This window comes from Esox lucius, chromosome 7, assembly GCF_011004845.1.
Source record: "Esox lucius isolate fEsoLuc1 chromosome 7, fEsoLuc1.pri, whole genome shotgun sequence".
Classification (NCBI taxonomy): Eukaryota; Metazoa; Chordata; class Actinopteri; order Esociformes; family Esocidae; genus Esox; species Esox lucius.
The window spans coordinates 24205817-24220023 of NC_047575.1; the positions used below are offsets into that span (position 1 = coordinate 24205817).

The 14207-nt window shown below is 41.3% G+C and overlaps 1 protein-coding gene across 1 annotated transcript in view; it reads right to left on the reverse strand.

Moving 5' to 3' along the window:
• Positions 1 to 845: 845 nt before the first annotated feature.
• Positions 846 to 14207, reverse strand: part of LOC105010994 (vacuole membrane protein 1) — a 50287-nt gene continuing 36925 nt past the window's right edge. Inside the window, exons 7-8 of the mRNA XM_010870713.4 lie at positions 4885 to 4987; positions 846 to 3684 (exon numbers count right to left, since the gene is read on the reverse strand). Of these exons, the coding sequence (XP_010869015.3) occupies positions 3526 to 3684; positions 4885 to 4987 (262 nt within the window). The 3' untranslated portion in view covers positions 846 to 3525. The remainder of the gene's footprint in view (positions 3685 to 4884; positions 4988 to 14207) is intronic.

The following is a 14207-nucleotide window of genomic DNA, read 5'->3' on the forward strand; positions in this document are numbered from 1 at the left end:
TTCAGCATCATCACAGGCCTTAAACTACCAGGTCCGGGCATAGTCCTTATCACACATGGCCTGTGTCCCTACTGGCAAATGAAACCAGATCTGTACACACGACACACAACTACGCTGTGACTGTTTAGGAAAACAGAAGGAATTCCCTTCCTTTTTCTTCTCTGTTGACAAACAGAAGTAGTCAAATAAAAAGAATCATTGAAAATGATTGATTGGTCTTTGAACCAATTTCTCATACCTAGACAAACCAAAGGAGTCATTTGGCTGAGCCTGATCCCATATGCAGGGCTGATGAGCCATCTACTCCAGCTTACATTATTTTTAGACTAGTCCATCAACCGTATATAAATCATTCATGACTGTAACCCAATTGTTTTTTCATTACCATAATTAATCACATCGGTTACAGTAAACTAACATGGCTGGGATTCATTGAAACTTGCCAGAGCAATGTTCAGAAAATGTATTTATTTACATGCATTATCCCATGCTCACACACTTCAATTCTACACAGGTTAGAGCAAGCCTCTTAGGTGGGGTCAACCTGATAGGAGTGTATGTTTTCATATAGTATCTAAGAAGTCATTTGACTATGGAGAAAAGTATGTATATTTCTGAATGCAAATGTTATTAAATAGAGGCCTGTACTGGCAATCTGAAAGAATGAGTCCGCAGGTAACATTATAGCCATTAAATGTGGAACATCAGATGAAATGTGAGAACCATTCAACATACTCTTTCTTTGCCCTTCTCAAGGCTGTTTCTGTAGAGGTCTAGGGTCTATTGGTCAGCGTGGACTCCGTCACAGCATATCACGTGATTAAAAAGAATGAACAACACAGAAACTTTATTTCAGTCCACTTTATTGAAAGAGAAAACAGGACATACATGCATTGTAGACACCCACCATTACACAGAAATGTACACATAGAAATGAACACACACACACACACACAAAATGGGGCTCCATTATGGAACAGGATGTTCCAAAACCGCCTAGGAAAACATACTCCCCAAGCCAGCAGGATCATTCCAATGTTATCCATGGATTTAGATTGTATAACCAAGAAAAAGAATATTCCAGAAAAACTAGTAATTTCTCAAAAGGTAAGTCACCTTGGCTCAGCAAATGTATGACCATAATTTAAATTTTGTACAATTGTAAATACAAACCCTGAGGCAAAAACAACAGAAAGCAGTACTAATATTCAAAATCCGTTATTGGACAATACTTGAAACTAGAAAGAAAAGTGTGCGAGAAAAGGGGAAGTGTAAAAGGGAAGGGGAAGTATCTGCGGGGAGGACAGCGAGTACCGTAGCAAACACTGGCTGTCTGTCACAATTTAATGTGTTGCAATAAGGTGTGTGCTTACTTCATTCTCTGGAAACTCAAGGCGAATGAACCATACCACAGAAACACATACAGGCTATTTCTAAGGAAGGTAATGATACCTGTGAGAAAATCTGAAGTAGAGATGGACACACACGCGACATTAACAATACATTTTAATTTCCAAACTGACATAGGTCTGCCTATATACCGGAACTACTTTAAAACAAAAAACTATATCAATAAAACTTACGTCCAAAATATTTTTACCAACACATGGGCTAAGAAATGTAGGCTACTGCAGTATGATATCAGACCATAGCTCAGAATGGAAACCTATGCCTCAACACTGACAACACCAGACAAACAAGAACAAAACATGATGCTGGTCAGATGAAAAAGCCCGAAACGTCAGACAGCCTACAGACTGTTGTCGCCTTGCAATGTAACAGCCAACACCAGTCTGATAAGCTATCTGACAGGCCGAGAGTGACGGACATGGCTGAAACACCCGCGCACGTAACATAAAAGAGGAGACAACCCTTCGTTACTTACCTTGAATGAGCGCCTTTATGAGTGGTGTGATTAGCAGAGCTGCAGCAGAGTGGAGAGACGGTGAGGCTATACGCTTTCAACAGTACCCTTCTGTTTTGAATCTACTCGACTGATTCGTCTCCTGGCTCCGTCACTAGAGCAGTGCAGCGAGTTCATAAGAGGGTTCACTGGAGGTAACGCCACAGACGTTTTTCACTGCGCTCTCTGTCTTTCTCCCTTCGCCCTCCCCCGCCTGCCTGCCTGCCTGCCTACTTCGAGTTCGCGGACCAACATACCAGGGCAATGATAAAAAAAAAAAAAAAAAAAGAATAATTTCACGAGCAATCATGAAAAAGAGGAACCTTGGATCACGAGCCAGCTGACGTTATCCAACGAGCATAACACAGAAAAAAAAGAAACATATTGATGACATAACATCGTTTTAAGTGCTGCCCTTCCTGCCAGAGTAATGGTGAACATGGGCTTACAGAGCGTTGCAGGGGAGACTGCAGCATTAACACACGCACTGACTAAAACCCTCCAGACAGTGAAGACAAAGGACAACTCTAACCGCGAGCATCAAACCAGGCACCAAAGATCTTATAAATCCCTATAGACCTTAGAAACTAAAAATATACCATCAAACAACTTAAGATTCGAATGAAAGGATTCTCATTCACACACCCTGATCCGATTCAACCCATCACTGCATCTGGTTGGTTGAGTAGCCCCAGGTCTGACTCGTGGGCTCTCTCTTATTGGAAGAAGAACAATAACTCCAGACAAAGAGACCAGCAAAAGGATTCATGGATGATTTATAAAGTCTGATTAAAGGTGCTCCCTCTGTAGAATTTTAACAGCATCATAAACATCAGTTTGTATTTACATAAATATAAAATAATTTAACTCCCTTGTTTTGATTTATTCAGATCTACAGCCGAGTTGTGGAAATCATATATAATCACATATTCAGTCTAGTACATTCCTTGTCTCTAATTTTAAATACCCAGAGTGTCACGACAATCGCAAAGAAAAACATAAATAAATTAATTATGGGAAAAAAGGAGGCCCTGCACTGCTTAAATAATACAAGACCTTAATGTCAGCATTACAGTACACTCACCGGATAATTCACGTCATACAAACCGATCCAAACCCGACATAATCATGTAGATAAAAGTGGCTTTATAATTAGACCATTCTAGTAGTAGCTAGACCAGAAAGTAGAGCTTAAGGCCATGCAAAGGAGAAGTCAGTGCAGCAGCTGTGACCCACCCACACAGCCACTGTAGAGAGGCACAGAATAATGGATGTCCTCTCCATACACCATACCACGCGGCTAAGCACCTACCTTATAGTGAACCATCACTCGAGGAAGCAGAAAAAACATGGCCCATCATCGTTATCAAAAAGCCTTGTTAAGCCAACAGATTAATTCCAAGTTCAAGGGAAACGGATGAGCGTCATAACCACTACAGAAACCAAGAGAACAGTTATATCCACCAATGTATAACATGAACGCCCATATTTGGGACTGAAGATTTTTGTCTTATTGGAGATTTTTTTGGAGAAAGAGAAGAAAAAGGAGGCGGAAGCAGCAACTTTGTACGGAGGGCTTATCGACTGTAAGCCCAGAACGCGTGCTAGTCTAGCTGCTCTCCTCAGTTTGAGTCGGCATCACTTGGTTTTGCATTCAGAGTACTTCTGTTCTGCTGGTGCTTGGCATTGCTCTGGGCCATGGAGTTGATGATGGAGCAGACAAAGAAACAAACCATGACCATGATCACCTTCTCAAAGACCCACGACAGACAGTTTTCATCCTGTGAGGAACGGAACAGAAACACAAGGGCAAGACCCAGGTCACTATGGATTCCTAATGGCATGTGCTTCAACATCCATCCATGTGCTCTACAGAGACAGATATCAGGGGTAGTAAAAAGCGAACCCGCCAACCTCTTTCCTCGCCCCCAGTGACCCTTACTGGCAGCCTCCCTCTTCCTAAAGTTAAACTGCCTCGCTTTTCTCCTGTAACTGCAGGAGGTTCAAGTTACAAGAAAAAGGGAACATTGTTCTAGAAACAGCCTTAATCTCTCGTTGTGCAACTCAGTCTCTCTCTCCCTACCCCCCCCCACCCCCCTCCACCCCCCCACCCCCACTTACTAGCTCGCGCATCGGATGAGAGAGGGAAGGAAAAAAGTTTTCAATTAATCACTTCAAGAGAGGGAGCGGGAGAAGAAAAAAAGACAAAAAGAGGGTGGGATAGAAGCGGGAGACAGAATAGAGAGAGAAGAGAGGTAAGGGGGGAGAGAAAAGGAAAGCTACAATCGTTTTTTTTTTTGTTCTAGACAGATTTTCTTGATGGATTGTCAGTGGCAGGGCAGGGAGGCCCCCAGTAAGCACTAGCAATGAGTTCAGGCGGGGTTCTCTGAGACACGGGGGAGTGACTGACCACTTACACACACTCCTATCCACTCAGACTAAGCATGACTCAGCACACCTACTGCTAACACGGTTAAGTGCTAACAGGGCAATGCTGCTAACAGTGCAACAGCCAGACACTGACCCCCTCTCCCTCAGACCCCTCCTAGCCCCCCCCCCCCCCCCCCCCAGCCCAGCACGCCGTGCACCCAACGAACCCTCTCCCTGTCACTCTAATCGCCCCCCGAGGCCCTGAGAGGTACAGGGCTATTACATTACTGCTGCTGGACTATGGTATCCTCTCAATTGTAAATATTAATACCACTACCGTAAAACCAAGGCGGGAGAGAGGGGAAACATTTTTACATTCAAAGGAGCGACTGAAAAATTGGGAAAGAGAGAAGAAAAGGTTATTGAAAGGAAAATGACTGAAAGAGACCAAGACAAAGAAAAACAGAAATATAGATTGAGAGCAGATGAAGATAGAAAAGTTGAGAAAGTCTGACAGAGAGAAAATTAGGGAAACATTTTTCAGAGCGAGGGTCACTCCGTGCTGAGTTAGTAGAGACAGGGACAGATAAGCCAGAGGATGAGGTACTTACGGCTGGGGTCCCGGCTCCCGCATGCTGGTGCATCTTGGCCCTCTGGGACTCCAAGTACTCCCTGAAGGGCTTCTTTAGAGAGGCGCCCAGCACTGGAAAAGCACTGCCACACAGCCAAATGGATAGAGGGGAAAGAGAGAGAGGGAAAGAAGAGAGGAAGGAGGGGAACAGAGAACACGTCATATCATTGTTACTCACCACCAAGCCAAGGGCAGCAACAAAGGAAGACATGCTGTCCTCCCTCCCTGCCCGCTCCCTCCCTCCACACAGAGAGGAAGAGAGAGAGACTGCCCTCTCAAACTGCTCATCCTCACAGAAAGGAATTCAAAACAGACAACAAAAAAAAAGAAACGGCTGAAAAAGTACAAGATGTACTGAGAGCGACATATCCTAAGCATTTCAGCTTTTTATGAAGGAAAAAAGAAAGAAAAGAAAAAGAGAAAAAAGTTGGCTTGTCCTCGAAGACTGTGGACACACTCCGGCTCAGCTCTGGCACCCAAATACACACACTCTGGCACGCACGCACGCACACATGCGTGCACGCGCGCACACACATACACATACATCCGCAAACTCGTTCGACTCCCCTTTAGTGCTCCTCTCTGCTGCAGCGAGCGAGGAGAAATGAATGACTTCTCAGAACTCTCACATTTATCACCGGCGGTTCCTGTAAGAACTGGTTTCAGCCAATTAATGAGGAAGTGAGTTCTGCTTGTGTCATCACTGGCTGAGAGAGAAGGAATGCCCCGCCCTCTCCCAGCAATAGGAGGAGGAGGCAGCGATAAGACGGCCCATATTAGGAAAACCCTTTACAAGATTCAGCCACCAACTACAAGCACCCCCGAATCACACACACACACACACACACACATACACACACAAAGAAGAAAGGAAGAGAGACAAACAGGCAGAGAGGGAGCAAGAAATATACAAAGAGAATAAGACAGCAAGAAAGCTCTGGAAGAGAGAATTGCCCATCCCTAGTGAGGAGTTAGTGATTAATCACTATACAAATACATACTAAACAGATTCACTTACAGAACACTTTGTATGATATCCCATTACCAGCAGTTAAAAGGATCCCATAAAAAACTCCTGTCCTATACATGTGTAATGGTGGAGGGGGTGTATGTTGGAAGATAAACCCTATGTTCAGGGCACAGTCTTTTATAGTTTACTTTATAGGACCAATAACTTTCTCTTTCAAATTGTGTGAAAGCAAGTTGTCTCAGCCTGTTGTCACACAGTCATGGCAAACATTTGCATGAGTTCACAACAGTTACATTTCTTCTAATCATTAACCATACAAAGAGTTACGGATATCCTCATCATGAATGAGCCGGGAAAATCACAAAGACAAGTCTAGAGATGGGTCAAGCTGACATCACTGAGGAAAAAAACTAAAGAGCCTCTACAGATGGATTTAAAGCTCAACTAAGGAAGATGGATTAAAATTGTATTCCTTTCCCTATTCATCTTAAACATTCTATAATCCCAAAAACATAAACCGAACTGCTTCCAAAATTAGAATTAGTACAACAATCCTGGTAATACCTAAAACGTTGAATAAATTCAACGACAGATGACAGATTCCATTTTTACTGACAAAAAATGTACTGACAAGAACAAAGAGAGAAAGTCAGGGTTTGAGAAATGGCGGGCTCAATTCATGCCCTGTATGATGAGCAATAGTGAGTCATGAGCTGAGTGCCAAAACTCAACAAGTACACAGAAAGTCAAATCTAACAGTCACAAAAATGCTTTTAATACCACAGGACTGTATCTGTGTTTCTGTGCACATAAAACTGTGTGTTTTGAGTTTTTTGAACTCCCTTAAACTTTCAACCCGAAAAGAGCTTTGTGAACCGTTTGGCTATGGATGTTCTTCTAATCTTGTGTTGCTTTATTTACCTGTAAGTATCTTTAAATCCTATTTTGTGCTGTATATTTTTATGAGGCTCAGGCAGTCATTGTAATGTTTGAGAGGAATTTTAAATGTTATGTTGAAGGAGTGTTGTGGAATCTAGAGAAGGTATGTTTTCTGAAGGCACACATTAAAATACCTGTGATTTAAAAACTCACTGGGATTGGTTGTTCTTGCAGTTCGTTTACTCACAGTGAGGTTTTAAAATAAATGTTTTCTCTCAATTCCTTTTGTTACCACACCTTGAGTTTGCAGGCTCTTTAATCATAGGGAAAAGTTGGCAGTAGCCATATTTTATTAAAAGGCATATAAAAAATGTGCCATTCAGTAAACAATAAATTGCTGCTATTTGCTCAACAGCTACGGGACAAAATGTCTGTGGTTGTTGAAATCTCATGGTTTATGATAGTACAACATAAATCTATTTACTTGAAAGCTAGGGAGAGTATGTGTAGTGACGTTATTTGGAGAAATTACACTTATTTAATATAAAAAAAAAATATATATATATATATATACATATATATATATATATATATATATATATATATATATATATATATATATATATATATATATAATAAAAAGCAAACAAGAAATATCTAGAAAATCAAAGCAACAATTTCAAAATTTAGAATTAGAAGAATCAAATACCAGAAAAGGATTTCCGTTTTGAAGAGGAATATGGATGTATCTAGCTCCAGTAATAAAAAATAACTAACCATTTGACATTCATGGATTCTAGATAAAAATGTCTTCCTAATTCAGACTTTTTAAGCAATTGAACAAAAACATTGCAGAAATGTGAATTTGATCTGATTTGGTCAGGCCTTATGTACATTATGTACAACAAATGCAAACTACTAAATAATCAATGAAAAAAGTGTAATGTAACAATTAAAACAAACCACAAGCTCTATGATTGTCATCAACATCTTGATATATATCGTCTACCTTTATAAAACTTTCAAACCAACAACAAAAACACCAAGTAATACATCAGGTATCTCATGGGCCCCCCCACACCCCCACCCCCTCCCACCAACACACACACACATAATAATACTTTTACACACCACTGTAGGGCATATTCTCCATGCACTGAATATGTTTTGCTTTTGAATATTGGTAAAAAATACGCTAATAATTTATATATATATATTTTTAAATGCTACATTTAATGGAACTTTACATTTCATTTAGCTAATCATTTTTCTGTAAACTATAACAAGGGATTTCAATCTCCCGTAATGTTAGGCAATCCAATAGTAATGAAAACTATGTAATGTCTGACAGAATACTGAACTGTTAACATTTGCAGTAAAAAACTAAAATCTATATCGTATACAAAATATAGACTAGATAAATCTTAACTCAGAGACTGACAATAACAAAGGATAAATTAGTGTAAGAAGTGTAAGACAAAGAATCCAGCTGAAGCTACACATAAATACACTATACTACTCTTTAAATGCATTACTAAAAGTTACAAATGCCTTCAAAGCAAAATAATTCAATCAATGTTGTTTTGATGTGAAAATGTAAGTCTAGATTGAATATGCAACAGTGAGATAAAGGATCCACGTTTGTTGAGGAGGTATGAAGAACAAAGCCCACACTAAACCAAATTTAGGGACAAAGTGTGGGAACGGCAAATATTTGATAATGCCAGGTAGTATACAGAGGGGACCGGAGTTAAATTACTTGCATTTTATTTTACTGACGTAAAATATAATACCTCTTTCTGTGTACAATACTTCTTTCGTAATGACTCAAAGAATATGATTTAAACTGAGTGATTCAATGAGGGAGAGGAGCTATCTGATTCCTTCTCGCCGTATGAGTTCACTGAATGTCTCTGGTGGGTACTGAGGACTGATGTACCATCACACACACCGACACACATATTGATACACACAATAACATACTCAGATACACCACCAAACACACACATAAAGACACACACGTAAACACACTGGCGCACACACACACAATTGCTTTACTATATTTGGGAAGACCTTTTTTGCAAAATGTCCACTGAAAATCTAACCCAAGCCCTAACCTTTACCCTACCCTGGCACAATACCAGTCATTTAGCATGGGTTATTATACTTATGAGAACATATAGTCTACTGCAGTAATACACATGTGCAAACACTACTAATGTGCACGCACACACACACACTGAGATACATACACCAACACACAAACACACGTTGAGATACATACACTGACACATATATATACACACACACACATTGAGATACATACAATGACACATTTATACACACACACACACACACACATTGTGATACATACACCGACACACAAACACACATTGAGATACATACACTGACACATTTACACACATTGAGATACATACACTGACACATTTACACACATTGAGATACATACACTGACACATTTACACACATTGAGATACATACACTGACACATTTACACACACACACACATTGAGATACATACAATGACACATATATACACACACACACACACACACATTGAGATACATACACCGACACACAAACACAAACACACATTGTGATACATACACTGACACATATACCCTCACACACACACACACACACACTTAGATACACTCACTGACTCTCACACACACACTGAGATACATACACCAGGTTACACAGAGACATGTCAGACATATTAAGACACACAGACATGTATTCAAACACATTTACATTTACATAGTAATTCAGCAGACTCAAAGTAACTTACATTAGATATTCATTTTAAGAAGCTAGGCAGATCAACCAGACAATTCAGTCGTAGTAAGTACACCTTACTCAATGAAGTGGCTATCAGGAAAGTCAGTGCAAGAAGGAAGAGAAAACAGATAAAGAAAATTGCAACACATTCATGACACACACTGAAACAAACACTAACTGACACAAACACAAGCAAACTCACACAAATGCAAAAAGAACTGTGACACCTATCACATACCCAGGTTGCTTACAGCCTATCTGTATGGAACGAGCATTCCAGAATCTGAATGCGATTGGAGCTCCCAGCGTGACAGGGAAGGCCTACAGTCTTCCCACTCACCGCTAACAAAAGGGCAGACTCAGCTCACTGCTAAATAACCAGGGGGAACATTCAGGTGTTAGACATGTTTTTAAGGGCAAAGTTAGTGGCAGGGGGAGTTTTCTGAGGTGGAAAAACAATCACCACTGTGTCTTCCTCCTACATAGTGGACAAAACATGAAAGAGTTAATTTGCGACCGCCATCAATGGTCTGATTTTTAATGAGCTATCATTTCCTGCTGCCGTTAGAAAAAATATTCCCTTTTTCTAGTGCGTTCATTTCCTTGAGACCAAATTCCACAGAACATGAGTCAGAGGTAACCTATGACCCCTAGTCCCTTCTGAAGCTGCCTGACACACACACACACACACACACTTTTCACACTCTCAAAGAACACACAAACATATACAGACACACAGACACACAACCACAAACAAAATACAAACGACAGACCAGTGGCGCAATCATACACACCCATCCCACCCCCCCCCCCAACACCCAAAGGCAGGACAGGACAGAAACAAAGAACAAGGTCACATGACACTGGAGCTTAGCTAGCGAACTCTTGGCCAGGTCCAACTGGTTGCAACATCACAACAAACAGCTAAGGCAACAGTTTGTGTTTAAGTGTTCAACATCACACTGTCAGGTCACAAGTTCACATTAATACTAACACTTTTGCTTGTCCAACCAGATCCAAGCGAAAATTCAGGCTTGGTGTTAATGGCTTTGTCACACATCTGGACCTCTCTGATGAAACCACGTTTAACGCAGGTGCTCATTTTACTGAAGAGCTAATTAAAACATGTCAATGTACACTTTGTTGAGGATCAAACAAATGCTGTAGCTATTATCTGGTCATAACGGTGCTACCTGCATCTAACAATGGCCCGTTTAGGCTGGAAATAATCCCTGATAATAACCTGTGGAGAGTGCAGGGAAAGTTGATTTACGGTGAAAAGCAGTGAGCAGGAGGGAGTGCGTATGCATATGTGTGTCTGGGTCCATGTCTGACTGTGTCAGCCTGATCTGGTTCAGTTGAATCAGGCTCTTTCCCAGTGACTTCATCACTAAGTTATGGAGCCTGCTCCTGGACGGAGATCCCCTAGTACTACCAAGCCAGGGTGTTTATCACTATTCTGCCTGCTCTCCTCTCAGCCATCTGTGGTAGACAGATGCGCACGCACACACACACACACACAGATGCACACTCAAAAACATTCATAAAAAGGAGGGAACACTAAACAAAGAAGGGATGAGATCATTTCTTTTTTGGAAATGACTTATCAGCTAAACACACTTGCCTGGCCCTTGGGGTGCCCACTGCCAGGAAACAAGGAGCACCAATTACATTCAGCACTCGGTTATTCCTGTCACCTCCCATACATGTGTTCCAACAGCCCCTTAACAACCTCCTGGCTCTGGGCCCGTGACTGGCTGAGAGGTGTGATGAGGTGATCGGTCTGTGTCACTGACTGTTCAGCTGGCCTTTACTGGGGCAGGGTGTGGGTGGTGGGCGCTGGGTTAACTGACTCACAGAGGGATGGAGACAACCGAAGCTCGCCAGACCAGTCTGTCCACTGTAGGTAGCTGGGACCCAAGAGAGAGGAGAGGGAGGTGGGCAGCCTGCCGGAAGAGACCAGCCAGTAGGCTGGATCAATTGATGGCCGCACAAGCTAGAAACACTTTACATACGTTGAATATCTTCTGTGCAGTATTGTTGCAAAAATCAACACGCCATTTAGAGACCACTGTAAGTCATTACGTAGGTTACAAATACATAACTGGCCAATGTACAAAGTGTATCTGGTGAATAATGTTATTGCATCCAACTACAATACATTCACCTTGTTTATCGTCTGTTATGACAACCCCAGGTCACCACGTAAGATCCTACATACAGTATCTGAAGAAAACCACAGGCTGCCAGAAGGTTCAACCACAGACTGCAATAGAATATAATATGTTCCATATAATATATTCCACTCACATTACATGCAGTGAAAAAGAGCACATCAACAAGTAACTTTCTATTCATATTTTTCCTGCAATTATTATATATTTAGTGTCAGACCTTGAACAAGACAGAGAAAGTGCTTTGTGCAAAGTAACAGTATCAGGTTTGTGGCTAGAGGTGCGTGGTGTGTAGTAGGCTTCTTTAGGCAGGATGTTTCTGTCTGATGTGCAGACAGCCAGTGAAAGTGCTGTGCAAGACCTTGCCCTAATTCAGTCTTTTAAGTTTGAGTGTTTTATAGCTAGTGTTATTTCTTTAGGGTTTTTTTGTCGTCATTATTGTTTCTTTCAATTGCGTTTTTATTTTCAGTTGGACACTCATTTCAAGATACAAAATCTTTTATAAATAAAAACAATTATTGTTTCTTTAAAAACAAAACATAAAAAAGCTGAAGACCGTGGATAACATTAAAGATATATACTATTATCTAACAAGAAAACTATTAATAATTGAATGTAGGAGTAATAAGGGAGTATATCAAATAATATACACCTCCAAACATTAATACATGAAGGCCGTTAGAGGTTCAACCGAACAAACTGTTATTCAGCATGATCATATTATGGGGAAATGACCTGGTGGGAAAACCGGTAGTAAATGCAAAACAGTTTAAGAGTAAGTTTTTATAAATAATACTAATACCCCCTATTTAGACACAAGCCCCTAATAAAACACATGATTTGAGTCATTACTGTGGCTGTCATACTGAATTGGCAGTTACTTTGTTTGTGTTCATGTTGAATGATTGGCCTTGGAGCAGCGCCCTCACCTAACTGCCCAGACTCCAGGCTCCGGCCAAACTCTACGCCACGCCCACTGAGCTTTGTTTCTTCTCCACAAGGAGCCTGGATCTAAACAGACCTCCCGGTCGCAAAAAAGGCCAAACCATATGATTGGTCTCAGAGACCGATGGGTTCTGTCAGACAGGTCCCAGAAACGTTTGGCCTGGTAAGAGGCACAGCCTTAAAGCAGGCGTGTGATTCAGGACATAGGGGACCAGAACTGGATGGCTATTTGATGAGTTGTACTCAGCTCAGGGAAGAAGGGAGCGGTTCTCATACAGCATCCCACAGAACACTACAACACAAAACAACAGGACATCCTGACCCAGTCAAAACTTCACAGAAAGATGAGTCAGGAGCTGTGCCCTTATATTAACCTATTGTAATTAATAAGGCTATACAAATGGAACACACTTCATTCATGATGAAATTCATAAATGCGTAGTTCAGACATGTTTTGACAACTGAACGGGGTATCCAAAAGGTGACAAAATAAATGAACCAGGGATGAATGAGGTAGGATGTAGCATGCAGTGTGAAGAGCTGCTGTGTGATATCCAACACACTCAAACGGTCTGTCACATGACACCACAAAACTGGACCTAGAACCTCCTACTGCACCCAACCTTCCCATTCCTTCTCACCTGGTCCATAAACACACAGCAGCACTGAACACGATGTACTGGTTCCCCTTCACAGGCCCTCCATGGGCTAATGGTCACATACATCTTACCTACACCACACTTTCCTACTGAACTCTTGCTGGGTCACACTCGCAAACTGGCTTTTCTTACCTCAAGGGTCTTTACTGGTTAAACGAAAGTTAAATAAATACATAAATATATCACCTAATAACTCTCATTTAATAAGTACTATTTTTATTATTTTCAGACCTCAGGGAAGCCTCTTGGATTTTGGACAGACAGAACATGCTCTAAAAACTCATGTGTCTTGAGTAAAGTCAAGCAACATAATCATAACAAGAGGAGACGAGGAAAGAGGCTCCCCCATTGAGAATGGCATTAAACTTAATGACTGTTAACGTCCCCCCCAATGCAGACCTCACCTCCCTCCCTCCCTCCCTCGGCCTCTCTCTCCTCCACTGTGATCCCCATCTCCTGTCTTCTGAAATAAGGGATCTCTCCCTAGAGAGCACTGGTGCAGCCATCCATAGGTTTGGTCAATGCCATCATTGTGCAGGCGTTCTCAGGTGACCTGTTCCTCCCAGACTTCCTCCTCAGCAGCCAGTTACCAGCAGATATCAATGTAAGGGGGAAAGTCCTGTGGTCTGCCCTGTCAGCCCACCCAAAAAAAACAGCAGCAGCCCCTCCCCAAAACCTCAAACATCCCCCACTCTTCCTGCAGATTGCATTAAACAGGAAGAATTTCTCAAAAAGGGATGACTATTTTTAGGCTGAAATTCTGCAATGGAATCTATTAACCCTGGAATAAACATCAATAGGGATCCACTATAAGATATTCATTTAACTTCCATCTGATTGGATTTAGGACTTGTTAATATAGTTTCTTGAAATG